The sequence below is a fragment of the Oncorhynchus clarkii genome, chromosome 12 (genome assembly GCF_045791955.1).
Source record: "Oncorhynchus clarkii lewisi isolate Uvic-CL-2024 chromosome 12, UVic_Ocla_1.0, whole genome shotgun sequence".
Classification (NCBI taxonomy): Eukaryota; Metazoa; Chordata; class Actinopteri; order Salmoniformes; family Salmonidae; genus Oncorhynchus; species Oncorhynchus clarkii.
Genome location: NC_092158.1, coordinates 77040373 through 77067642, shown reverse-complemented (window position 1 = coordinate 77067642; position 27270 = coordinate 77040373). Strand labels below are relative to the sequence as shown.

General features: G+C 42.9%; 1 protein-coding gene across 1 annotated transcript; it reads left to right on the top strand.

Annotated features, from left to right (window-relative positions):
* Nucleotides 1-846: 846 nt before the first annotated feature.
* Nucleotides 847-14112, top strand: LOC139421357 (CD9 antigen-like). Its single transcript, XM_071172146.1, has 9 exons — nucleotides 847-997; nucleotides 1250-1361; nucleotides 8917-9019; nucleotides 9244-9341; nucleotides 10986-11060; nucleotides 11230-11331; nucleotides 11482-11571; nucleotides 12488-12571; nucleotides 12925-14112. The coding sequence occupies exons 2-9, from the start codon at nucleotides 1296-1298 to the stop codon at nucleotides 12997-12999; spliced, it is 693 nt and encodes a 230-aa protein (XP_071028247.1). The 5' UTR covers nucleotides 847-997; nucleotides 1250-1295; the 3' UTR covers nucleotides 13000-14112.
* Nucleotides 14113-27270: the final 13158 nt, after the last annotated feature.

The window sequence follows — 27270 nt, the reverse complement described above, 5'->3', positions numbered from 1 at the left end:
AACAGCAAGTACCAGCAGTGTACGAAACAAATGGAGGGGGGTGTCAATGTAAATAATTAACAAGGCACACCTGTTAATTGAAACGCATTCCAGGTGACTACCTCATGAAGCTGGTTGAGAGTATGCCAAGAGTGTGCAAAGCTGTCAAGGCAAAAGGTGGCTACTTTAAAGAATATAAAATATATTTTGATTTGTTTAACACTTTTTGGGTTACTACATGATTCCATATGTGTCATTTCATAGTTTGATGTCATCACTATTATTCTACAATGTAGAAAATAAAGAAACCCCCCCCAGGACCATGCCTCAGGACTACCTGGCCTGATGACTCCTGGCTGTCCCCAGTCCACCTGGTTGTTCTGCTGATTCAGTTCTGCTGTTTTGCCTGTGGCCATGAAACTCTGTTCCTGTACACCAGACGTGCTACCTTGTCGTGCTGCTGCTCCAGTTTCAACTGTTCTGTCTACGACTATGGAACCATAACCTGTTCACTGGACATGCTACCTTGTCCTGGACCTGCTTTGTTTAGTACTCCCGAGTTGCTGGCTTGTTACACCCTCTACAACCACTGTGATTATTATTTGACCCTGCTGGTCATCTTTGAACGTTTGAACATCTTGAAGAACGACCTGACCTTAATTGCTTGCTGTTTGGGGTTTTAGGCTGACATAAAAAGGGCTTTGATTGTCGCATAACGAAAATGTTTTCCCAGAAATAGCCAAAGATAAGTTTCATTTCTCCATCATTGCTACCCTCTGTCTACTCGTCTTCTGAGGTGTACCCCCCCCCCCCCCCCCGGTCCGTCCGTCCGTCCGTCCGTCACTCAACAACCTAATCCAATCAAATGATTCAATCGGCCCGGGGGTTGGAATTAACCCAGACCAAATCCAACAATAAATTGTCTTCTTCACACAAATCGTCTGAAATTTAAGAACGGTTTGGTGTCGCAGTTGCATTCTGCAGTGTGAAGAGACTGATCTTAGCGCAAAGAATCAAGGTAGGTTTATATTTGTTCAGGCTTGCGTTACATTTCCCTCACTGTAGCTCGAGGTAGAATATCAAACACAAACTGTTACAAAATGTTTCTAATGAAAGATTCACCTCGCAGTGATTCAAACCTGGCTATGATACTCTATAGTTAACGAAATACTTACACCAACCCTCGACACAGTCTATTACCCATTACCGCTTTTTCCCCACACATATTGTAAACATTTAGATGTTTGAACATATGCAATTCGTTTCACAGGACACCACCACACTGTATTTCTGACTTCCTGCGTGTAGCGTTGACCATGGCACTGGACGGATGTGGCCAGCTGTGCAAGTGTTTCCTCATCATTTTCAACATCATTTTTGCCGTAAGTATCCGTAATCTCACTGTAACTGTAGGCCTATTGGTAACACATTGGTATCTGGTGTGTATGAGAAAGAGAAGGGGGCTGATGTAAAATGTAAATTCATTGTGGTAGGTGAAGAGTTCAAATGTATGTATTTTTATTTAACTAGGCAAGTGGGTTAAGAACAAATTGTTATTTACAATGGTCTATTTATCTTTGATCAACCTAGGCAGCATTTGCCATTTTCTGATTTGGAAATAAGCTTTGCTTAAAGTCAAATAATTTAAATTAGATGTATCTTTGTCCAGACCCTTGCTACCATCTCTGTATATTTCCACTGCTGTTAATAACATGTCTGACTGATTAAACCACTTTCCCATCAAAGTACCAATTCATGTCTGTTGCTCACAGTTGTCCATAAAATTGGATTTGTCACATGCCCGAAAATAACTGCTGTAAACTTTACCATGGAATGCTTGCTTATGAGCCCTTCCCAGCGATGCCGTTTTAAAAGAACAATACAAATGAAATAGTAACACAAAAAATGTAATAAAATACAGGAGAATGGAGCTACAGACAAGAAGTACCAGATCAATGCGCAGAGGTACGAGGTATTTGAGGTCGATATGTACATGAAGGCAGGGTAAAGTGACTAGGTATCAGGATCGACAATAAGAGTAAAATAAAGTTGCATCAGCAAATTATGTGTAAAAGTGTGTTTGTGTTTTGTCGGTATGCGTGTGTGCATATGTTGTGTACTCACACAAAAGTTCATTCCATTTATGAACTTCTCCTTCATTAATGGAAATTAATGATAAGTTTTGTTTCTCATGTTAAATGTCAAAATGTTGGCATTAATACAGACAATCTGCTTGGGTGACCCTTCTGGTCAGACCTTTATATCCAATCAATGTAATAAAATTACAAAAGACGCAACAAAAGAACAGTTACCTTGCTGCTGAAAAGCAGGCCTAAATCATGTGAAATATGAGCCGACAGTTGCAAAACCACAGACTTACTGCATCATTGGGGTGTGGTTAGTTCACTCTACCAGCTAACTGATATTCCAAGCAGGGGAATTCCATATTAATGAAACAAAACACACAGTTGTGCTGTTTAATTTGTTGAACTAGTTTAGTCCTGCCCCCTGGTTAAGGAAGCTATTCCGTTCAGTGTTTATTCTGTTGCTTTCTGTGCTTTGAAAGGAATGCCTCTTTTAAAATTTTTTTCTTAATGTCTTGTTTATCTAGATTTCCCAAACTAGACTATTTATTTGTTGTCCTTTTTTGCAAAACAGTGCTGCACCTGACATTACATGATGACATTATTGTCATCATGTTACCAATCATCGTTGTCGGATGAAAACCTCATCTCCAAAACAAACTTTTCAGGAAATTGAGAACTGCCATATTTTCCCATTAACAAACATACAATAATGAAACTTCAGAAGCTATTTTGAATACATTTATTGGTCTTAGAGTCCTGAAATGTTCGCAGTACATCGAGGGGAGTTACGGCTTTCAATATACAGTACCAGTCAAAAGTTTGGGAACACCTACTCATTCAAGGGTTTTTCTTTATTTCTACTATTTTCTACATTGTAGAATAATAGTGAAGACATCAAAATGATTAAATAACACATGGAATCATGTAATAACCAAAAAGTGTTAAACAAATCCAAATATATTTTTTATTTGAGATTCTTCAAAGTAGCCACCCTTTGCCTTGACAGCTTTGCACACTCTTGGCATTCTCTCAACCGGCTTCACCTGGAATAATTTTCCAACAGTCTTGAAGGAGTTCCCACATATGCTGAGCATTGTTGGCTGCTTTTCCTTCATTCTGCGGTCCAACTCATCCCAAACCATCTCAATTGGGTAGAGGTCGGATAATTGTGGAGGCCAGGTCATCTGATGCAGCAATCCATCACTCTCCTTCTTGGTCAAATAGCCCTTATACCGCCTGGAGGTGTGTTGGGTTATTGTCCTGTTGAAAAACAAATGATCGTCCCACTAAGCCCAAACCAGATGGGAATGTGTATTGCTGCAAAATGCTGTGGTAGCCATCCTGGTTAAGTGTGCCTTGAATTCTAAATAAATGAATGACAGTGTCACCAGCAAAGCACCTGCACACCATCACAGCTCCTCCTCCATGCTTCACGGTGGGAACCACACATGCAGAGATCATCCAATCACCTACTCTGCGTCTCACAAAGACACGGCGGTTGTAACCAAAAATCTCAAATTCGAGACTCAGATCAAAGGACAGATTTCCAACAGTCTAATGTCCATTGCTCGTGTTTCTTGGCACAAAATAAGTATATTCTTATTGGTGTCCTTTAGTAGTGGTTTCTTTGCAGCAATTCGACCATGAAGGCCGGATTCATGCAGTCTCCTCTGAACAGTTGAACAATAGGGCTATCTTCTGTATACCATCCCTACCTTGTCACAACACAACTGATTGGCTCAAACGCATTAAGGAAAGAAATTCCACAAATAACTTTTAACAAGGCACACCTGTTAATTATAATGCATTCCAGGTAACTACCTCATGAAGATGATTGAGAGAATGCCAAGAGTGTGCAAAGCTGTCAAGGCTAAAGGGGGCTACTATGAAGAATATAAAATATATTTTGATTTGTTTAACACTTTTTTTTATTTGGTTACTACATGATTCCATATGTGTTATTTCATAGTTTGATGTCATCACTATTATTCTACAATGTAGAAAATAGTAAAAATAAAGACAAACCCTTGAATTAGTAGGTGTCCAAACTTTTGACTGGTACTGTAAAAAAAAAAAAGTTTTCATCACACCCAATGTTGGTGTTTCTTGACAATCAATTGCATTTAATTGATTAATTGAACATTGTAGATTTCATAGTAACATTGAAAGGGATACTTTGGGATTTTGGCAATGAAGCCCATTATCTTCTTCCTCAGAATTCAGATGAACTCATGGATACAATTTTTATGTCTCTGCATGCAGTTTGAAGGAAGTTGCTAACTAGTGTAGCGCAATGCTAACTAGCATTAGCACAATGACGAAGTATATGGTAACTGCTAGCATACTAGTATATACAGTTGAAGTCGGAAGTTTACACACTTAGGTTGGAGTCATTAAAACTCGTTTTTCAACCACTCCAAAACAGGTTTGTTAACAAGAAAGTTGTGGAAAGTCGGTTAGGACATCTACTTTGCGCATGACAAGTAATTCATTTTTTCAGCAATTGTTTAGACAGATTATTTCACTTCTAATTCACTGTATCACAATTCCAGTGGGTCAGAAGTTTACATACAGTGGGGCAAAAAAGTATTTAGTCAGCCACCAATTGTGCAAGTTCTCCCACTTAAAAAGATGAGAGGCCTGTAATTTTCATCATAGGTACACTTCAACTATGACAGACAAAATGAGAATTTAAAAAAATCCATAATATCACATTGTAGGATTTTTTTATGAATTTATTTGCAAATTACAGTGGAAAATAAGTATTTGGTCAATAAAAGTTTCTCAATACTTTGTTATATACCCTTTGTTGGCAATGACAGATGTCAAACGTTTTCTGTAAGTCTTCACAAGGTTTTCACACACTGTTGCTGGTATTTTGGCCCATTCCTCCATGCAGATCTCCTCTAGAGCAGTGATGTTTTGGGGCTGTTGCTGGGCAACACAGACTTTCAACTCCCTCCAAAGATTTTCTATGGGGTTGAGATCTGGAGACTGGCTAGGCCACTCCAGGACCTTGAAATGCTTCTTACGAAGCCATTCCTTCGTTGCCCGGGCGGTGTGTTTGGGATCATTGTCATGCTGAAAGACCCAGCCACGTTTCATCTTCAATGCCCTTGCTGATGGAATTTTTTTAAATTCTAATTTTGTCTGTCATAGTTGAAGTGTACATATGATGACAATTACAGGCCTCATCTTTTTTGGGAGAACTTGCACAATTGGTGGCTGACTGAATACTTTTTTGCCCCACTGTATACTAAGTTGACTGTGCCTTTAAACAGCTTGGACAATTGTAGAAAATTATGTAATGGCTTTTGAAGCTTCTGATAGGCAATTTGACATAATTTGAGTCAATCGGAGGTGTACCTGTGGATGTATTTCAAGGCCTACCTTCAAACTCAGTGCCTCTTTGCTTGTCATCATGGGAAAATCAAAAGAAATCAGCCAAGACCTCAGAAAAATAATTGTAGACCTCCACAAGTCTGGTTGATCCTTGGGAGCAATTTCCAATTGCCTGAAGGTACCACGCTCATCTGTACAAACAATAGTACGCAAGTATCAACACCATTGGACCACGCAGCAGTCATACCTCTCTCAGGAAGAAGACGCATTCTGTCTCCTAGAGATGAACGTACTTTGGTGGAAAAGTGCAATCCCAGAAAAACAGCAAAGGACCTTGTGAAGATGCTGGAGGAAAGTATCTATATCCACAGTAAAAGGTGTCCTATGTCAACATAACCTGAAAGGCCGCTCAGCAAGGAAGAAGCCACTGCTCCAAAACCACCATAAAGAAGCTAAACTACGGTTTGCAACTGCACATGGGGACAAATATCGTACTTTTTGGAGAAATGTCCTCAGGTCTAATGAAATAAAAAAAATTCTTTTTGGCCATAATGACCATCGTTATGTTTGGAGGAAAAAGGGGGAGGCTTGCAAGCCAAAGAACACCATCCCAACTGTGAAGCACAGGGGTGGCAGCATCATGTTGTGGGGGTGCTTTGCTGCAGGAGGGACTGGTGCACTTCACAAAATAGATGACATCATGAGGATGGAGAATTATTTGGATATATTGAAGCAACATCTCAAGACATCAGTCAGGAAGTTAATGCTTGGTTGCAAATGGATCTTCCAAATGGACAATGACCCCAAGCATACTTTCAAAGTTGTGACAAAATGGCTTAAGGACAACAAAGTCAAGGTATTGGAGTGGCCTTTACAAAACCCTGACCTCAATCCTATATAAAATGTGTGGGCAGAACTGAAAAAGCGTGTGCGAGCAAGGAGGCCTACCAACCTGACTCAGTTACACCACCTATGTCAGGAGGAATGGGCCAAAATTCACCCAACTTATTGTGGGAAGCTTGTGGAAGGTTACCCGAGGAACATTTGACCCAATGTAACAGTTTTCCTCCTCTTCCGAGGAGGATCGGACCAATATGCAGCGTGGGAAGTGTTCGTCATTTTATTAAACTGAACTGAACACTACAATACAAAATAAACAAAAAGAACAACTGAAACAGTTCCTTCTGGTAACTAATACAAAGACAGAAAACAACTACCCACAACCCATAGTGGGAAAACAGGCTGCCTAAGTATGGTAACGATCGACAGCTGCCTCTGATTGGGAACCATACTAGGCCAAACACAGAAATACAAAACCTAGAATATACAACAGAATGCCCACCCCAACTCACGCCCTGACCAAACTAAAATAGAGACATAAAAAAGGAACTAAATACTCAATTAGTATTTACATACACTCAATTAGTATGTAAACTTCTGACCCACTGGGAATGTGATAAAATAAATGATTTATTTCAGCTTTTATTCTCTCTACCATTATTCTGACATTTCACATTCTTAAAATAAAGTGGTGATCCTAACTGACCTAAAACAGGGCATTTTTACTAGGATTAAATGTCAGGAATTGTGAAAAACTGAGTTTAAATGTATTTGGCTAAGGTGTATGTAAACTTCCGACTTCAACTGTACCATAGACTTCCAGCCATTGTGCTAATGCTAATAAGCATTAGTTTACCTGCCTTCATACTCAGTGCTTGACAGCAAATTTTTACTGCTTGAGCTCCTGTTCCTCTTATAGAATATTAGCTCAAAAGTGTTGCATCTAAATATAAAGCACTGTTCTGAATGCAGAGACATGAAAACAGTATTCATGAGTTCACCTGACTGGAAGTATATACAGTGCTCAAAAAAATAACGGGAACACTAAAATAACACATCCTAGATCTGAATGAATGAAATATTCTTATTAAATACTTTTTTCTTTACATAGTTGAATGTGCTGACAACAAAATCACACAAATTATCAATGGAAATCAAATGTATCAACCCATGGAGGTCTGGATTTGGAGTCACACTCAAAATTAAAGTGGAAAACCACACTACAGGCTGATCCAACTTTGATGTAATGTCCTTAAAACAAGTCAAAATGAGGCTCAGTAGTGTGTGTGTGGCCTCCATGTGCCTGTATGACCTCCCTACAACGCCTAGGCATGCTCCTGATGAGGTGGCGGATGGTCTCCTGAGGGATCTCCTCCCAAACCTGGACTAAAGCATCCGCCAACTCCTGGACAGTCTGTGGTGCAACCATTGGTGGATGGAGCGAGACATGATGTCCCAGATGTGCTCAATTGGATTCAGGTCTGGAGAACGGGCGGGCCAGTCCATAGCATCAATGCCTTCCTCTTGCAGGAACTGCTGACACTCCAGCCACATGAGGTCTAGCATTGTCTTGCATTAGGAGGAACCCAGGGCCAACCGCACCAGCATATGGTCTCACAAGGGGTCTGAGGATCTCATCTCGGTACCTAATGGCAGTCAGGCTACCTCTGGCGAGCACATGGAGGGCTGTCCGGCCCCCCCAAAGAAATGCCACCCCACACCATGACTGACCCACCACCAAACCGATCATGCTGGAGGATGTTGCAGGCAGCAGAACATTCTCCACGCCGTCTCCAGACTGTCACGTCTGTCACAAGTGCTCAGTGTGAACCTGCTTTCATCTGTGAAGAGCACAGGGCGCCAGTGGCGAATTTGCCAATCTTGGTGTTCTCTGGCAAATGCCAAACGTCCTGCACGGTGTTGGGCTGTAAGCACAACCCCCACCGGTGGATATCGGGCCCTCATACCACCCTCATGGAGTCTGTTTCTGACCGTTTGAGCAGACACATGCACATTTGTGGCCTGCTGGAGGTCATTTTGCAGGGCTCTGGCAGTGCTCCTCCTGCTCCTCCTTGCACAAAGGCGGAGGTAGCGGTCCTGCTGCTGGGTTGTTGCCCTCCTCCGCTCTCCTCCACGTCTCCTGATGTACTGGCCTGTCTCCTGGTAGCGCCTCCATGCTCTGGACACTACGCTGACAGACACAGCAAACCTTTTTGCCACAGCTCGCATTGATGTGCCATCCTGGATGAGCTGCACTACCTGAGACACTTGTGTGAGTTGTAGACTCCGTCTCATGCTACCACTAGAGTGAAAGCACCGCCAGCATTCAAAAGTGAGCAAAACATCAGCCAGGAAGCATAGGAACTGAGAAGTGGTCTGTGGTCAACACCTGCAGAACCACTCCTTTATTGGGGGTGTCTTGCTAAATGCCTATAATTTCCACCTGTTGTCTATTGATTGACTTGGAGTTACCTTGTGTTGTTTAAGTATTCCCTTTATTTTTTTGAGCAGTGTAGATAACGGGCTTCGTTGCCAAAATCCAGAAGTATCCCTTTAATACTAGAACATCTTTTACACTATATTTGTAACATCTTGTGTGAGACTGATCTTTAGATGTGATTGCACAAACTGTTTCATGCACAGTTTTTGTTGTTTCTTCCTCTGACAGCTGGTGGGTTTTGCGATGTTCGGGTTGGGCTTGTGGCTGAGGTTCAGCTCTGAGACCAGAGGATTTTTCGACATAGACCTCAACACACAACAGTTTGTCATCGGTGAGCTCACAACTCTGCTCTACTAATTTCAGACCCAAATGTTTTGGAAAGCTTTTTGCAGCTGTAAACCATGGATAGCCAGACTATACAACTTTGTTTATTAATGACTTATAAACTATTTGAAAACCATTTATAAAGTATAACTTAAGTGTTACTGAAAAATAATTAGTGCTGAACAGCGAACATTGACAAATGGGCATCTCTCACTCTCTCTCATACTGTAGGTGTGTCAGTGTTGATTGCGTTAGGAGCAGTGATATTGCTCGTGGCTGTTTTCGGAGACTATGGAGCATGCAATGAGAATATAAATGGATTGGCAGTGGTAAGCTACAACGAAAATAAAAACAGCATCCATTTTCCATTAGTTACACTACACTGAAGTGGGGGCACAAAGTATTTGACAGCCCTTATTTAGAGGCTTGAGTGGGCAGAGGTAAGTAACCTTAGCTAATAATGTCACGTCCTGACCTTAGTTCCTTTTTTATGTCTCTATTTTGGTTTGGTCAGGGCGTGAGTTGGGGTGGGCATTCTGTTTTGTTCTATGTTTTGTATTTCTGTGTTTGGCCTGGTATGGTTCCCAATCAGAGGCAGCTGTCTATCGTCGTCTCTGATTGAGAACCATACTTAGGTAGCCTGTTCCCACCTGTGTTGGTGGGTGGTAGTTTTGTGGTGTTTCACCTGACAGGACTGTTTCTTTTCTTACATTCTCGTTGTTATTTTTGTTTCGTGTTCTGTTATATTAACATGTACACTTACCACGCTGCGTGTTGGTCCGATCTTAACTACTCTTCCTCAGATGAAGAGGAGAACCGTTACAAATAAGAACATGCATGTTAGTTTCACTTTCTAATAAGAGTTCCTCACTAGAAATTATCTAAACTTGTTCAGTCCAATAGGTCACCCAAAGCCCTTACCCACAAAGCACCAGTGGAAATCTAATCTGTGACGTGGGAGCATTTGGATTGTTGAGTGATCCTGCTGCTTTTTCCCGCCACAGAATTCTCAGGTTCTCCTTGCCGCACCGCTGACCTCTCAAGGGCCTAGAAAGCAGTTGTCATCAATCCCTCAACTGATCCGCTACCTCGAGCCATGGTGCACTTTGCAACCATAGAGGAGCACTGGGAATCTCGCCTCTGTCTGAGAAAGCCAAAGACTTTTAAGCTTCCATTTAACAAGAGCTCGTGATAGGAAATACTTGCTTCCTGTATGAAGCTTTGCTGCAGGACATTTTTGTGGGTGACCTGTTTCCTGGTTTACCACCACCATGGGTATAGCAACAGGTTTCCAGTTCTTAGGGATAGTGAGTTCAAGGAAGAGGTCAAAGGCTCTAACAAAGTCCCTAGATTTGGAAAACACTTTCACAGCATGAAATAAACCAAACTATTATTAGCTATTCCTCTACGAAACACACTACAGTTTTTGATGTCGGAGAGAAACAGATGATGCAATTATGATTGCTTCGTATCTCAAATTGACAAAGCAATGCGCTTACTAATTTACAGCTATGATGAGCTGAAACTTGTTTTTGGCTGCAGGTTCAAGGTAGAAATCACAGTAAATGATTTATCTTGCTCAGAGCTTCCTGTTGCCATTTTGCGTCAGCGATTGCTTTCTCTGTGTGGTTTATTATTGGATGCATGACTGAGCGTTTCATACAGTATGTAATCGCTCTCATGTTGAGGAATGTTAGCAATTCTATGCTTGAGTAGCTTGTGAAGATAGCCAGTGATTTACTTTAGAGGCACATTGTAACCTTCACACAGTTTCTCAGAAAGGTCATGGTCTTTTGTCATTGTTGCAACTTTAAATTCAACTTTATTTATTGTTCATACATTTAACGTCACAACACAAATAAGAAATACGGAAATGTAAAGGGAAGTTTCTACATATACTGGGGTTTTATGTATGGTAATTCATACCGTATGTGTTCTGCTGTTTACCTGACTTGTTTACCTGTCCCTCCCAGTTTTCCTGCCTGCTGGCTATCCTGGCTGTAGTAGAGATTGCAGCCGGTGTGTTCGCCTACATGAGAAGCGATGAGGTGAGAGAGGGAAGGGAAAGAGGGAGCGAGAGAATTATGAATGATAAACAACTTCAAGCCAAGGCTTCCCTTTCACGCAGATCACCAAACCCTGTGCTATTTCATGAAATGGTAGTAGTCAACAGTGTAACTCTACCTCATGTGTTCGTCTTCTCTTTGTGCTGTGCAGGTGGGTGAGCAGCTGGCAAAATTCTATATGACTGTGTACGCTCAGTATGTGGACAAAGGAGACCCTGGCTTGGCTGTTACCCTGTCCATGTTCCACAATGTGGTAAAGATCAAACCTATTCCCAAACTATTAATAGCATCACAGCTAGAGTTAGGCACATTTCACTCCATCAGAGCTAATTCAATCCACAGCTCTATAACAATTATGTACACATTCTGAATTGCACTTGCCTTTTCTCTCTCTCTCTTCTAGTTGCACTGCTGTGGACTCATTGGTGCCTTGGACCTCTTGGTTAAAAAAACATGTCCCGAAACTGGCATTTGGGAGACCTTAACTCTCCCTGTGAGTGTGTTCATTATAGGCCAAATCCTATAAACTTGAGAAACATGTGCACCTTGAACTTCAATGTATTTCATGCATTGCTGTCCAGCCAATGGATATTTGCGAGTATATGTAAGGTGCAGGGCTGGCCCGCTCATTAGGCAGACGCCGGTGGAGGCAGATTGACGAGGGTGGCATTTTCTAAGCTAAGCTGAACAAGACGCACCAACAATGCATAAAGCCTCACATTATTCTACCTAAAAACAAAGAAAAATTCACTCGATCAATGGCAAATGGGCTTTAGGTGAGCGCTGATGCCGCCCTATGCCCACTTCCTCAAAGGAGCAACATTTTTAGCTTGTCCGTTCACAGTGCGCCTCTCCAGGGTGCTGTTGGAAAGACGCATTGCTGCAGCGCTCCAACATTATCTAGCGTAAATAATGTAGCAAATACAGGATATGGTAGAAAGAGTATGTGGCCTTTTCTGTAGCCTACAGGCTGGAGATGAAATCTATGACAATGTAATGAGATGGACACATGCAACATGCATGTTTCTCCAATCAAAGAGCCAAACCTAAATGGCGCCCAATCAAACAAAAATGCACTGACATGTTAAAAATAGAATAGAACCGAAAATAAACTTGATTTCAACATCTGGAAAATACGTAGTTTTGCTGGATGGTAATTTCTTTCTCTCGCCTAGGGTGGCAGAACAGCCATGACCGGCCCTGTACAGGTGCATAGGATACGGTCGTTTTTCATATTGGCTGTATAACTGACTATTTTACATATTTGTTTTTATTATAATCTGTCAAGACTGTGACAAATTACATTTGTTACTTAGTTTATTCCCCTATCGGGGCATCGAGGAGGCTGGCCTAGATGTACTTAGCCCAAGGCCCTAACCCGTCCCCCTCTGGTCTCTGTCCCCCTGCAGGCCTGCCCCACAGTGATCCTCAACCTCTTTGAGTCCAAAGCGCCTCTGGTGATGGGCCTCTTCCTTGGGACTGCTGCTATGCTGGTAGGTAATACTACACTGACACACAGTTTAGTGGTCAAATTTGTGAACCAGGGGAGATGTTGCTGCAGGGTCAGAAATGCACTGGTTAGAAGAGAGCAACAGACGGGTGTTGTGTTACACATTATTACCGGGCTGAATGTGATGATGAAACTGATTGTCAGAGGAGAGTTGAAGCAAACCAAGATTTTAATGTTTTCCCTTTTCAACCTTTTGCTTCTCCTTTGTAGTAACCCATACCTTCATCTGTCGCTTCATGTGTTCTAATCCGGGGGGGGACGATCGCTCACCCTGCTCTCATCCCCTTCTGCTTAACCCTTTCCTCCCTCATCACCATCTCCTCCTGTTGCTCCTAGATCACAGCCCTGGTGTGCTGCAGCATCCTCATGAAACAGATCAAGAAGAGTCACCTCTCTGCCCCCGTGTACTGAGGGGAACAGGACCACCACCACGTTCAAACATTTCTCCACTATGAGACCAAACCAGATGGTTGTCATTCAGTGACCATCACCCCATCCTTTCACGTAATATTTCTGGAGAGGTGCCCAATAAAAATGTCCTAATTAGCTTTCATTCATTTGCGTAGCTGGACAGGGCTCTCGATAAGCTTTAGATGACATATGAACAGGGCAAGACACTGTTGCTCTGCCCCTCTTCCCACTGTAGTCCTTAACTGATATTTTTTTAAGGTAAAAAAAAGATTACCGAATGTATATAGCTGCGCTTGCTGACATTAATGCTGCTTACATGAAAGGGACCATTTCATTAAGTCATACAGCGCATTAAGAGGGCACTGCTGTAATCAGACAAGTGAAGCACTGTCCAACATTACCTTTCCCTGTAATCACATCAGTTTAGAATCATGTTTGTGTTACAATATCCATAGCAATGTACTGACAGAATTAGTATCTTAACATGGTGTTAGGATTTAACTGGATTAATCCGTATTTGGTTCTCTATGCCAAATTAAGTACAACATTAATCCCAACTCCACTTGTACGCCCTGAGCCCTGTTTGGATGTTGACGTGGGATGATATGCAAAGTTGAGTCAGGAATCATTAAATATGACTTTGGAACATTGTTTGCTTGACTTATTACTTTGATGCCAATTTCTAGCATGTGAACTGATTTTTATAAGCAAACTAATGTTTGCAACTGGGAAACATTTATTTTTGAGTCACTCCAATCGCAGCGGATGTGAAACTTAGAACCTTATTGCGCTTGGGAATTATGTCTCCCTGAATGCCCCATCAGGCAGCAGTTGTACTGGAGGCTGTTGAGTGTGATAGAATAAACACTTCAGATGGAGTGGCTTGGTACACTAGCCAAAGTGTTGCCGTGTCAGGCAGGAGTGGGCCAAATGGTGTACCTTACTAGGTCAAGTGTCTTGTAGGAAGTCTTATTTTATGAGAACTACAATTTCCAATGATTTTGTTTGCACTGTGAGAACAGCTTATGTTCTGTTACAAGCTAATACTACTGACTGTAACTTGGCACCAAATGGAGCTTTTTTGTTAAAATAAAGTTGTTTTTTTCTTCCTCGTCTGATGTCATTGTGCTTACTGCATGACTGAATAAGTGCTGGAGAAAACAAAATCATTGACCAATTGTGAGTAAATGTGTATTTATTAAATTTGTTCAGTTATCCAGCTTTGGTCCTACAAATGAATAACAGTTAATGTAACAAATACACGAGTGTCAAGTTGAACACTAAGAAACACATACATTTGAGCACTACAGTATTAATACAGTACATTTTAGTAACTTCAAGAAATGGATGGTTTATACTCCTACCTTGTGCTCACAATTGTCCAAACCATTATAGGAGTGTTAATTCAACTCTAAACTGACGCAGCCCTCAATACAGTCCCCGTCTGATGGGGAGCACACCTCCGTGGAGCACATGAAGTAGATCTGTTGTGGATGAGGACAGGACAACACATTCAAATGCACTGATCAGACAGTACTGTATCAAACTGTCTATAATATGACACCATTGGCTGAAACGGACCTCCTGGTCCTCCAGGTGGGAGGGACGTCCTGTGGGTAAAGACTGGAAGGTGGTGATTGTGAGTCTCCGGGTGTGACGGGGTTGGGCAGGTGGTGGGGGAGGGGCCTGGGAGTCACCACGGCTGGGACAGCTGAAAAATGAGACAAAACGACGTGGAGGTTCAGACAAAATAACTGCCTGTTCACTATATGGACAGTTATTTAGTGGAGCTGAGCAGCAGGTTCTGTGGAAAAACCTATAAAATATGGATATTTCACGCAGCTATGAAGTGCTTTCTCTGCTGTTGCATGTAAACAAACAGGAACTACAGTGGAACAACCTACCCATCATAGATGAGCAGCCAGCGGGCCCGTGGTGAGTCTGGGTAGCCCAGACAGTAGTGCACCAGGAGCACCAGGCCAGGGTCCATGTCTGGGGGGCTCAGGAGACCCACTTCCAGGTGCAAAGGTCGCCCCTGAAGTAGACTGAGTGGTCGATGTTTTTCTGGGTAGAAGCTGCTGTAGTGCTCATCTACAGGCAGAGGCAAATATGGGGAGGGTAGGTGGTTAGTTGGCAGATACAGTATGATAAAACCCACTCCTCAGAGTCCTACATAGCTCTGCTGCTGCTCCTGAAGGTTTCATTACTTATATAGTCCTACCTGTAGCGATCCGTAGCTGGACAGCCAATGAGCCCTGAGTGGGGACAGGGGGGCTAGGGGTGGTGTTCATCACCTGGTACCTCACCCTTCCGGGAGAACCAGGAAAAGACCTGCACTCCACCATCAACCTACACAGTAGACAAGCTCATTTTGCACTACACTGATTTCTAATCTCATCCCATCTGTATTAAAGGATTGCAAGTTCATCATCATGAAAGCATTAGCATTCAAATGGTAACTTCTGGGAAAAATAATGAAATACATTTGCTGGGGATTTGAACCATTTGTTCCGGTAAAGCCATTTTACTACCTGACAGGTGAGTCTTCAGACGTGGTGCTGTGTTTATGTTGTTTGGAAAGTAGAGCGTTGAACTCCAACAAGTGGACCATGGCCTGACCATCCTCCTAACCAAACAGACACGAGCAACAGGGCAAAAGAAGGAGCATCAAACTATAACATGCAAAATAATTACAGGTAATATGTTGAACAGTTATACAAGGATGTTGAGTAGCAAGTGTCCAGTAACTTACATATCTGTGCACTCCACAGCCATCCAGGGGTACACTGTACAGGTCAGACGTCATCCTCTGGGGGGTACAGGACACATGGCTGTCCGCAGGTAGAGGGGGAAGGGAGACCGTGGGGTCCACCAGAGAGCCAGGGACCGCAAAGACAAATTGACGCCCCGATGTACACTCTGAGGGTTGACACACATACACAGCCTGAGGACCTAAGACACAATCAGCACATTGTGTAAACTAATGAGTAGCAAAGCAGTTTGAAAGCTGACATTCCCGAAATACCAAGCATGGCCTTGGACATGCTGGAAGACCATTTCCACTCCTCCGAGAAGTGTTTTGATGTCGGCGAAACACCAAACTGTTATGGCTTCTCCATAGCAACACCAAGACCAGTAGCTTGAGATCGAGAGACTAACCATTCACAAGGTAAGAGCAGCAACCTAAGGAGCCGTCACAGTCCTGGTCGGACAAGCCACAGGGTGTGTGTGTGTGTGTGTGTGTGTGTGTGTGTGTGTGTGTGTATCAGCCTTGAAACCAGGGTCTGTATGGAGGGAAAGGAAACGGTACTGGTGTGACAAACCAGGTTTATGAACTTCTACTTAAGAAAGTGGATATTTGTTACTGAAGTAAAAACCAATTACACGGTGGTCTCCAGGATCACCTAGTAGAGGTGAGGTGCCCTCTTGTGGCTCTTTATAGTGCCTGCACTGATATGAGAACCACATAGCCTTTCAATAGTGGTGCAGAGCACACATACAGTAGAAATATTCAAGATGAAGACTCACCTTTCATCACTGGGTCTGACAGATCTCCAGGGGTCCCTGGGTTGGGATGACGAGGGGAAGGAATGGTTGAAGGTTGTGGATGAATGATGTGAGGGTGTGAGGGGTTATGAGTGGGGTTGGTGGGATGGGGTGCATGGGTTGGACTCGCCACAGGAGTGCGGGCAAAGCTTCCTCTTCTATAATGGTCAGAATCTAGGGGAGCGTTTGTACTGGGATCATAGCTTTGGTCCTGGTCGTAGATGGACATTCCAGGATGGTAGTAGTAGTAGGGGTCAAAGGGAAAAGGTGGGATTTCAGGAGTTGTAGATTCTGGGGTTGGAGTGGAGGTTTGAGGACTGTTAGTGGCAGGAGAAGGCCGAGGTTGGGTAGTAATCTGGATAGGCATTTTGGCCTGGGCATAGTCATATGGAAGGGCTGGTTGGTGAAAGGTTTCCATAGTGTGAGGAGCAGAGGTCTGAGATAGAGTCAGAGCTCCTTTAGATGGGGCAGAAAATGCATGATCAACAGGTTGGGGTAATCTGTATGGATCATAAGGCATTGAGTAGTAATAGTATGGGTGATCGTAGTAGTGTGGATAAACTGGATGGCCAGATGCTGGAGTAGAGGTTGAAGAGGATGCAGGCGGAGCAGTGGGGAGGACAGTAACAGGGTTTTGTTCTTGTTGAGGGTTGCTGATGGATTTCAGATGAGGGTAGTACAACGGGGGGAAGTTTGGAAATAGAAGAGGTTGGATTGCAGCATGGGCAACAGAGGTAGAACTAGTAGACAGGCTCTGGGCTGTGTGTGAATTGGAGGGTTGTTGTTGTGGAGGCCATTTTAGGTGACCATGAGGGTGCGACTTTCCACTTTGATCAGGAGACGACGCAGGGGGAGATGGGACAACTGGAGGATGTTCGTCCATGGGTCTAGAGGGATTGTTGGTCTGGAGACCAAGTCTATGTTTCTGGATCGGTGGAGGCTTGTAGGGAAAATTAAGAGTGTATTGGTAGAATGGGATCTCTATTAAAGTGGGAGATGAGTTAGGTTTCAAAGGTTGAAGATTAATAAAAGGGTTATCAGGGTGATGGGATCTCTTGACTTCACCACTGGGTGTTTGTGGGGTGTAGTAGTGAGGATAGGGTGGAGGGTGAGGCACATGAGGAACAGTAGTTCTACGGTGTGTTTGTGAACTGCTAACCGGGAGAGTAGAGGAGTGAGAGGCAGGGGTAACAGGCTGAGGGTGTTGGGGTGGGTTATAGGGAGGCACTTTGGGGTGGTAGAGGTAGTAGTGCGGAAACACCCGGAAGATCGGGTTAAGGGTGTGAGGGGCAGGTGGTTCAACCCGAGGACCATTGGTGGAAGTACCCGTCTTGGCACCAGGACTGGGCCCTTGAGGTGGCTCAAGCATAGGGATGTTGGGGTGATGGTAGTTGTGGTAGTATGGGTGGCGAGGATACTCAAGGGGGCGGAGAGTGGGGGCTTCTGAGTGAACTGGATGACCAGCTGTAGTGGAAGAATACTGAGTAACATGGGGGTTATTGTAGTTGGGGTGGCTTGGGAAAGGAGTGTGGCCTGGCTTCGACTCAGTGGGGCCTGTAGTTGGGAGTTGAGTGGGGGGACTAGAGGAGAGGGGTGACTGGTATGACTCACTGAGGGGCATCATGTGGAGGTAGTAATACTGAGAGAATGGGTAGGCCTGAAGACGCTGAGCCAGGGGAGGATGGACAGAGGGGCCTGTAGTCAAGGGAGAAGTAACATGGATACCAGGGCTGGGATGCTGATCAGGGGGCAATGTGGGCAGGGGATTAAATGGGAAGGATGGGTGAAGCACTGGGTAAGACAGGGTTATGGAAGAAGGGTTAGACAGCAGGGTTGAAGAAACTGAGCTTGTTGGGCCCATAGTTACTTGGACAGGCAGAGAAGAAGGACAGGCCAGTGTGACGGCTTTCTCTCCTATTTGAAGAGAGAGCGTGTATTTTCCATCCTGGAAGAAAGTGTCCATTATTTCAGTTAGTGAAATACACAGGAAACTTTAGAGCATGAACAACCCAGCAGCGTTGCAGTTCTTGACAGAAACCACTGAGCTTGGCACCTACTACCATACCCCGTTCAAAGGCACTGCAATCTCTTGTCTTGCCCATTCACCCTCTGAATGGCACACATACACAATTCATGTCTCCAGGCTCAAAAAATTATATTTTACCCATCTCCTCCCCTTCATCTACACTGATCGAAGTGGATCTAACAAGTGACATCAATAAGGGATCAAAGCTTTCACCTGGTCAGTCATGGAAAGAGCAGGTGTTCCTAATGTTTTGTTCACAGTGTAAAATGCAACATTATTAAGCAAAGAAATTGTTTCAGCAAATCTCATGTAAAAGCAAAAAGGACAGTCAAGTAGCCCCGAGTCGTCATTTCCACCCCAAGTCATAGCGCAATAGGAGTACCATGGCTAACCTTTGATGTGATCCCACAGGCAGTGAAGGGTGCAGATATGAGCAGCTCTCCATGTTGCCTGTCCATACTGTAGCCACACTGCAGGGCCAGCGAAAGCAGTGGCGTCCATTTTCCTCTAACTGCAGGGGGAAACCAACACAGCACACATACAGACCTGACAGTAGCCCCACAAACTCATCATAGCTGTAGAAATAGTTACAGAAACATTGGATTCAGTCCAAATTAAGCCTCTAAAATCGGTCTGTTCAGCAGCCATAGCGTGCAGGCGGAGTACAATTGTGATAAATTATACTATATAACTCCACACTTACCCTCGACTCTGAGCTCCTCTTTGGCTCCATGAACTTGCAGTCTGACAGTCATTCCCTGAGACGAGCAGCAGAGGGAGGAGGGGGCCAAGGCCTGGGACATTGGGCAGGACATCTTCACAGGGGTCCCTCTCCAGATCAGAGGCAACACATAACTACCATCCTGTCAGCAGCACCGCAGGCCAAAGGAAAGGAGTGAATAACGGTGTGAAGAACAATAGGAAAAGCTTTTATGTTGACAGAATGACAGTCACAGAACAGTTTTCACCTGCCAGCCTGACAAGTTCAGAGAATGGATTGTGACTATAGACATCAAGTTACTTTTAAGCAGGGCAGAGGGGGGTGATTGCTACTTTACCACTTCTTGGTTGACATGACAGGCCTTATAAGGTACCACAAACGTCAAGTCGCGCCAGGTCGACTTGACGGAGTAGCCACATTGAGAGGGTAGTTGGGCCAGGGGGACAGCAGAGGCATTCGCTAAAGGCAAGAGGACAAATTAATAGAATAGCCTACAGCTATGCATCATTCACACCCACACTCCTTGTGGTCAGACTTAGGCTCCTTTTAGTCCATTATTGGGCTAACTTTACTCCTTATAGTCCAAGGCCTTTACATGTTCTGTTTAAAGGCGAATTGGCTTTGGAAGACAAAATTGTCAAATACTCCATCTAAAACAGGAATCAATTCTCAATTGCAGTAGGTTTCTAGAAACATAAATCCCTCTACTTTCATATCACGTCAAAATCATTTCATAAATTAAAATACTGTACACTGTTTTTAACACAGTTGCAGCCAATAGTATTTTTTTGATGACGTCTCAAGTTTGTGGCGTCCGTCTTCCATTTACACAAAGGTGTTCAGAGACGCAGATAGCTAATTAGCACAGTAGTCCACTGTCTTCCGTATTATTCTGTACGTAAATCCGTGACACTCCATTTAGTATGATATGCTACGTTTCGTATGGTATGTATTCATTTGTAGAAAAAATGGCTAACGTTAGCTAGGTTAGGGATTAAGGTTAAAGGTTATTAAGTAACCTTCTGTTTTATGTAACCATAGCAAACTAATTTGAGTGTCCCAGATTTACACATACTATGTTACGTCTAGGTTGGGCCTAACTCTAAAGGCGTGTATCAATTTAAAAAAAAAAAAATGTCTTGCTTATATAAAATATAAGGTCCTTATGCTTCCAAAACCCTACCCCAAGCGATGTGAGTTAATGTTCAGACCGAGCATCGGGGCTCTTAAAAAAAAATATATATATATATATATATATAATAAAATAAACACTCCCCTGTACAGAAGACACCTTGATCCAATGACTAATGTGTAACGGAACTGAGAGTCGTGATCAACGGGATAGGTCACTGTCCGATTTACCTCTGTCTACTAACAGATGTAGGGCTCGTCTCCCTCTGACAGTGAGAGTCATAGTCTCATCTCCACATTCTACGTCTGGCTCCATTCTCATCCAGCTCTCTGCTTTCGCTATCTCACCTCGAACTCGGATCTTTCCTGCACGCACTCCTAAAATAGACATAACGTTAGCCTATTATGCATATTTTGAGCAAGGAAATACGTGGCTAGTCAAACTAAACAAGTTGAATGGTAGAATAGGCTACATGACAAACAGAGCCCACCTATAGCTTACCTGGAGTTACTGAATCTGAGTGGTATGCCATTTGTGAGTGGTTCTCATCGTTTCCTGTGATGGAAAACTTTCCACGATGTAAATTCTGAATTTTTCCTTGATTGCAATCGATATTACTATAGGATTTAAATGGTAAACCTTCCGAATGCTTCTCCTCGTGTTGTTTGGCATGGTACTTATCATTGAATACCACCATTCGTTTTCTACCTGAAAGTCGTGATCTGTTCAATTCTTCAAAGTTCGAAGATAACGTGCGAAAATATACATTTTCGTATGATTCACCAATTTCACGTGGCTTGGTCTCGTGGATCTGTCTTCGCGCTGGCATTTCTACGCGGTTTCTTGGCTGGTTTGTTTGACGGACGTTGGTCTTTGTCGTCGGGGTGTAATGAGTCAGTTTATCATTACGGGAGACACTGTCGCTTGAAAGAGGATTTTGTGTGGATTCTGTGAACTCAACAGGTGTGTGGATTATTATTTTACCCGTCGAATCGCGAGCCTGACCTCGCAGATACCGAGTGATTGTTAGAATGTAAAGTAGGAGGATACCGTAACATTTATGTGTAAAATACATTGCCAATATGATTGTTTCTCAGCGTGCATTAACACACTGGGACGAGGGGAAAGGTATATTTTGAATGCTTCCGCAAGCACCACATGTGTTCACTGATTCAACCTCAAGTAGTCTTAATTGGTAATTAGTCTCAACAATGGCATGCTGATTCCAATTATGCTTGTCATTTCTACAGGGGTATATAATTACAGGTTTGCTATATAATTTACCATAATAAAAGTCAAGTTGAAACGTAACCACAATACGTTAGAGATGACAGGCTCTCTTCTCTCCACAAGAGGGTGGTATTGTCATACAAGTCAAAGCACACATTGAATTCTCCACTCCCCCCCGAGGAGCCTCTGACCATTCCACCCTTACCCTGGTATGGCCAAGTAACCTTAGGCAGTTCCTAGAACTTTGCTTCGGTAGGAAAATAATATGGTAGGAAAATAAAGCATTATCTGCTGTAGCATAAGAACGTCAGCAATTGCTGAGAGGTGAACCTGACCCTAATCAAGTTTCACCTTTGAATGTATGGGTTAGGGAACCTGCTTTTGTACCAACTCACCTGACATAATACTATAGTATACTATGGTATAAATACTACAGTATTGCTATATTTATATACTATAGTATTCACCATAGTGTTTTAGTAGAGTAGTGTATTATTTACTTCACTGTATTGTTTTTGTATCTTTGACATAGAAGTGGGGTCCATAATCTGTATGTAGGTAGGACTGGAGCCTGAACCGATAGTTCAGCTCTTCTGCTCTCTTCTGTAACCTGTGGGAAACACAACATATGATCTATACTTGGCATGTAGGTTTCTCACTGATGGCTGGCACAAATTGGGATATTTTTTGTGTGGAAATTGCCCTGAAATCAATTTGGAATAATCTAGCAAATTTGTGCGTCATAGGGATTTTATTGAGTGTTTCCTTTGTAATATCATCACTATAACCGTTGCTATTATTGTCATAGAGACACTGTGTCACCACATGACAACATCAATGTTGATCATTATCAACCAAATAGTACAGTGGCATGAATTGTACAGACAGCAGTAGGCCTAAGAGTGACTGAAAAACAAAAACAAATTCCACTGTACTTTCCTCTTTTATCAGGCATCTGCATACTAACTACTGTAATATTCAAGGACCCGTAAGTAACAGGGAATTCATTGAAACTGAGCGTAATGTACACTGTCTAACTGAACCACACTATTCAATAGGCTACATGAAAAGAGTGTACAGGGGAGGAGAGGGGGTTGATGGGCGCTGCAGAGTGATGACTCATTGTGAGTTGCCTAGCAACCAACAGTCAGGAGTTGTTTTCTTTTCAACGTTTCAAAGCAAAAAATATGTATGTCTGGATTTCATTGAGAGAAAAGAGGGAGAGGGGTGGTAAACAAGGGCTGAGCAGGAAAAGGAGGGACAAAACAGTCAGAGAAGGAGGAGGAGGGTAGATCATGTGCAAACTAAGTGAAATGTAGCAATAATGTGAGATCTAAAAAAAGAGCCACAGGGTGGAAGTGACAGAGAGGGAGTGGATCAAGAATAAAACCCTGACGAGTCACCATGGAAACGGGCAACTCCACTAAATATCAGGATTTTTTTTGTATTGAATGTAAACAGTTGCTGGAACAACCAAAACAACTAGTGGCTACATTTCTTATCAGTTTTTTGTTAGTACATTGAGCTTCATGTCCCTTAAAGCTATCCCTGACAGTTTACTTTTTCTTCTTAAAACAACAACAGACTGCTTTAAGACCTGTTGGAATTCCCCTTGCAGGGACCCACATGAAAAAATACTATAGTATTCTATGGTATAAATAAATGGTAGTATAAACTATAGTTATTTATGTAGTGCTTTTGCGGATTGTAGTATACAGTAGTATTTACTGTAGTGTTTTTGTGGCCTGTAGTATTTACTGTAGTGTTTTTGTGGCCTGTAGTATGTACTGTAGTGTTTTTGTGGCCTGTAGTATTTACTGTAGTGTTTTTGTGGCCTGTAGTATTTACTGTAATGTTTTTGTGGCCTGTAGTATGTACTGTAGTGTTTTTGTGGCCTATAGTATGTACTGTAGTGTTTTGTGGCCTGTAGTATTTACTGTCGTGTTTTTGTGGCCTGCAGTATGTACTGTAGTGTTTTTGTAGACATTACTGTAGTATTTAGCTTACTATAGTGTTTTTGTTTTATTATCTTAGACGTGGAGGCTTTCTCGTCCAGGAAACCTACTGGAGAAATACTAAAATATCACATTTTCCATAACCCTTAGATAGTAGGACTGGGGTCTGAACAGATAGCTCAGAGCTTCTACTCTTTTCTATAGCCTGTAGGGAACAGGTTGGTCTGTACTTGGCATGTAGGTTTCTCACTTATTTATTTGCGGGCATTAATGTAATATTTACTACAGTGTTTTTTGGGGGGGGTAATATTGAGTATTTACGATAGTATTCTACAGTATACTTCAACATTATAGTAAGTACTACACATTATTGAGGGATACTACAGTTACAGTATAGTATTCTATAGTATAATACAGTTTATCATTCTATATTAAGTACTGTAGTATTGTATAGGAAACTGTTGTATTTTTTAAACTTGGGGAGCATTGAGAAACCCCAGACGAATCTAAAGGAACCACAGACTGCCATAGTTTTGCCGTTACAGGCCTCAACTGATCACTGTCCCCATCATCCCCAGGGAAATCAGTGTTATGCAAAAGTAGATATAATCTCGTGAAAACCAAAATGATAATGACATAGCAATTAAAATGGCATTCTAATTCTGGTCACGTAAAGGGTAACACAAATCACAGGATGTCCATGTACTCTGCATAATGATATCATTTAGTTTCGAGGCTTACATAAAATCACATTGATGTTTATGTCCTAGGACCTAGTCCAACTCTACCTGTTTCTGGCTGACCTATGATGGCACCTGGCTGACCTGAATGTTGCTCCACCTTAATTAGGCTCATACGTCTCTTACTTTGGCTGGCTTTCCAGTGGCTTACCAGGTTCACCACATAATCACAGACCCCTACTACTTTACACTTTCCTCTTGAATCTCTCTGCCCAAATTGTGTCCATGGGATCTCTAATGGAGGGAGTGGCCAGATTTAGCATCCCTCACTACACTAATATGGGTGGTAGCTGCACCTGTGCAGTTTCAAGGGGCTTGATCTTGCTTGTGAATTACTTGTGCATTACAGAGAATAATGTATGTGGACGGAGCATGCCACAACATGGAGATCATGGGAGTAGTATCCTTCAACTGGCAGCAATGTTCCCTCTAAGCTGTGAGCGCGTGTGCGGGCGTGCAGCTCCCTGGGACTGCCATGCAGAAGAAATATCAGCGAGCAGAGAAGCACGAGATACATTTTCACTCAACTTTCTAGAGTTTCCCCCCTTAGTTAACACGATCACTGTTTCCCTTTACTGTGGCAATTGTGATCAAATCAACGCAATATTAGCCACTTTCAATGCAACATACCGAAACAAAATCAACTATACAAGACTTAGTATGCAAAACAAACTGCAAGAGATTTTTGGTGTGGGCAGAAAGCATCGGAGTCGGATTCGATTGCATTGACATGCATAACTCAGGCCCCTACGACACAGACCAGTGTGCCATAACCAATCAGAGCTGCAGTAGTCCTATATGCAAATAGACCATTGCCATATATGGATCTGTGCCGTTCACTTTGAACTAGACTGTATTTACAGCATGAGTGGTCGTGTGCAGATGCCCTTGTTTTGAGATCAAAGCGAGAACTGCATGTAGCGACGTGTACATTTGTTCATATCCTTTGCTAGTTAGGGAGTTATTAGCCTTGTTATAGCCCCATTTGTAGTCAGCAATGGGGGAGTGATTGCTTCCTACAAGAGCACAAAACGTGTGCATTTCTAGACATGTTTGAAAAGCAAGTCAGTTTAAGTGCTTTTTTGGTCTTCAATGGGCAGTGTTGTATTTTGAGACAGGCTTGAATAAGCTAAGTAGCCAATAGGCAGAGGGTAGAACAATGTGTCTGATTCTCTGTAATAATGGGATGAGAATAATACTGCATTTTATTTTGTAAAGTGGTTTCTTGCATCAAAAAACACAAAGGACAAGTGTATAAACAGACTAATGTCAAGCCCTGTATATTTTTGTCAAAAGTCTCATGGAATGTAGGCCTATATTGAACACCACACATTGGCTGCTACTGTAGGCTGAATGATAGAACAGCTATTACCATGTTAAAATGTTATGTGATGCATTTTCTCCATTGCTTTTGATGCTAGGCCTACGTTATGATCAAATAGCCACAGTAGCCTACTTGACCACTGTTAGAACTAACTTAAAGCAGGTACATCCTCGGTGTTCACAGTAAACGCACACCGGAAGTTGCACTGCTTTCAGCAGTCCTGAAACTTGTTAAACAATTAAAAAAATGAGGGAACATTGACTGGCAGGCATAGAATTAGACAGTCCATTTGCTCCATGTAGTATTCCCTGTAGGATAGGGATCTCCTTTCACCTTCCACTGTGTGTGTGTGGCTATGACATTAATCTGAGGGCCAGAAGGGTGTGATCGTGTGTGTTACAACGGCACCATGACGTCAGTGTGTACCTTACCTGTATAGGAAACCAGTCAAGCGACAAGTGGGAGTGAAGGGATGAGTGAGATCCCAATAGCCTCATCCCAATTAGTCAACACTGGGTAGGGTGAGAGTTTCAACACTGTTTTTGATACAGGCTATTATCTGTTCTGACTCATTAAACAGTACACAGTTTTCTTTCAAATTACCCAGCAAATCCCCTACATAGCCTAGCTGTCTTTCTAAATGTAAACCTAGCAATCAGACTTCCAGGACAGTCATGTTGCCGTAGACAGACTCAGACAGGCAGAGACCGGGGAGAATGACACAGCTAACCACAGCAGATCATTTGACCATTGTAAAGTGACGTGCTTATGGTCACGCTTACTCCCTTTGGCATGTGGACACTGAACCTATTTCACACGGCCGTGTGGAAATACTCTGTCAGTGAGCGGCCCTGGGAGCTCCTCAGCGTTGAGTCACAAGCGGCGTGGTCTTTCTCAACACTCACAGAAGTAACCCACGCATTCTAACTTCTCATCCCACACAAGGCAAGACGGGCCACGGCCACGCTGTAGACCCACCTTGAATATTAAGGAGCGAACACGTTATTAATACTGTACATACAACACTTCAATTCAAACAACATCACAACTGTTCCAGTCTGCCTTTAGGGCACGTGTCAAACTGATTCCACAGAGGGCCGAGTGGCTGCAGGTTTTCACTCCACCCTTGTACTTGATTGATTAATTAAGGTCACTGATTAGTAAGGAACTCCCCTCACCTGGTTGTCTAGGTCTTAATTGAAAAGAAAAAAAACAAACCTGCAGACATTCTGCCCTCTGTGGAATCAGTTTGACACCCCTGCTATGTGGGCTCTGGTTTTTCCAGTTTTGATTAACAAAGGGCTGATTGTTGATGAAATGATCCCATTGGTCCTCTCAAAAGCTACACAGACATGTTATTTGTTAATTTCACTGGGGCCCCGCCCAGCTCGGGACCAGCTTCCATAGGCAGGCAGAGGCAGCAGGGATATATAATAGGCCACACTGTACCCAAGCTAGCTTACCTCACCTGTCAGGTAGGTGTTGTCGATACACCGTGGGAAGAGGCAGGCTAGACAACATTTCAAAATCTATATCTATTTCTATATTTGAGGCCCAGTATTTGAGTTGCCAGTCCCCCTAGGGGCTAAGATGTATA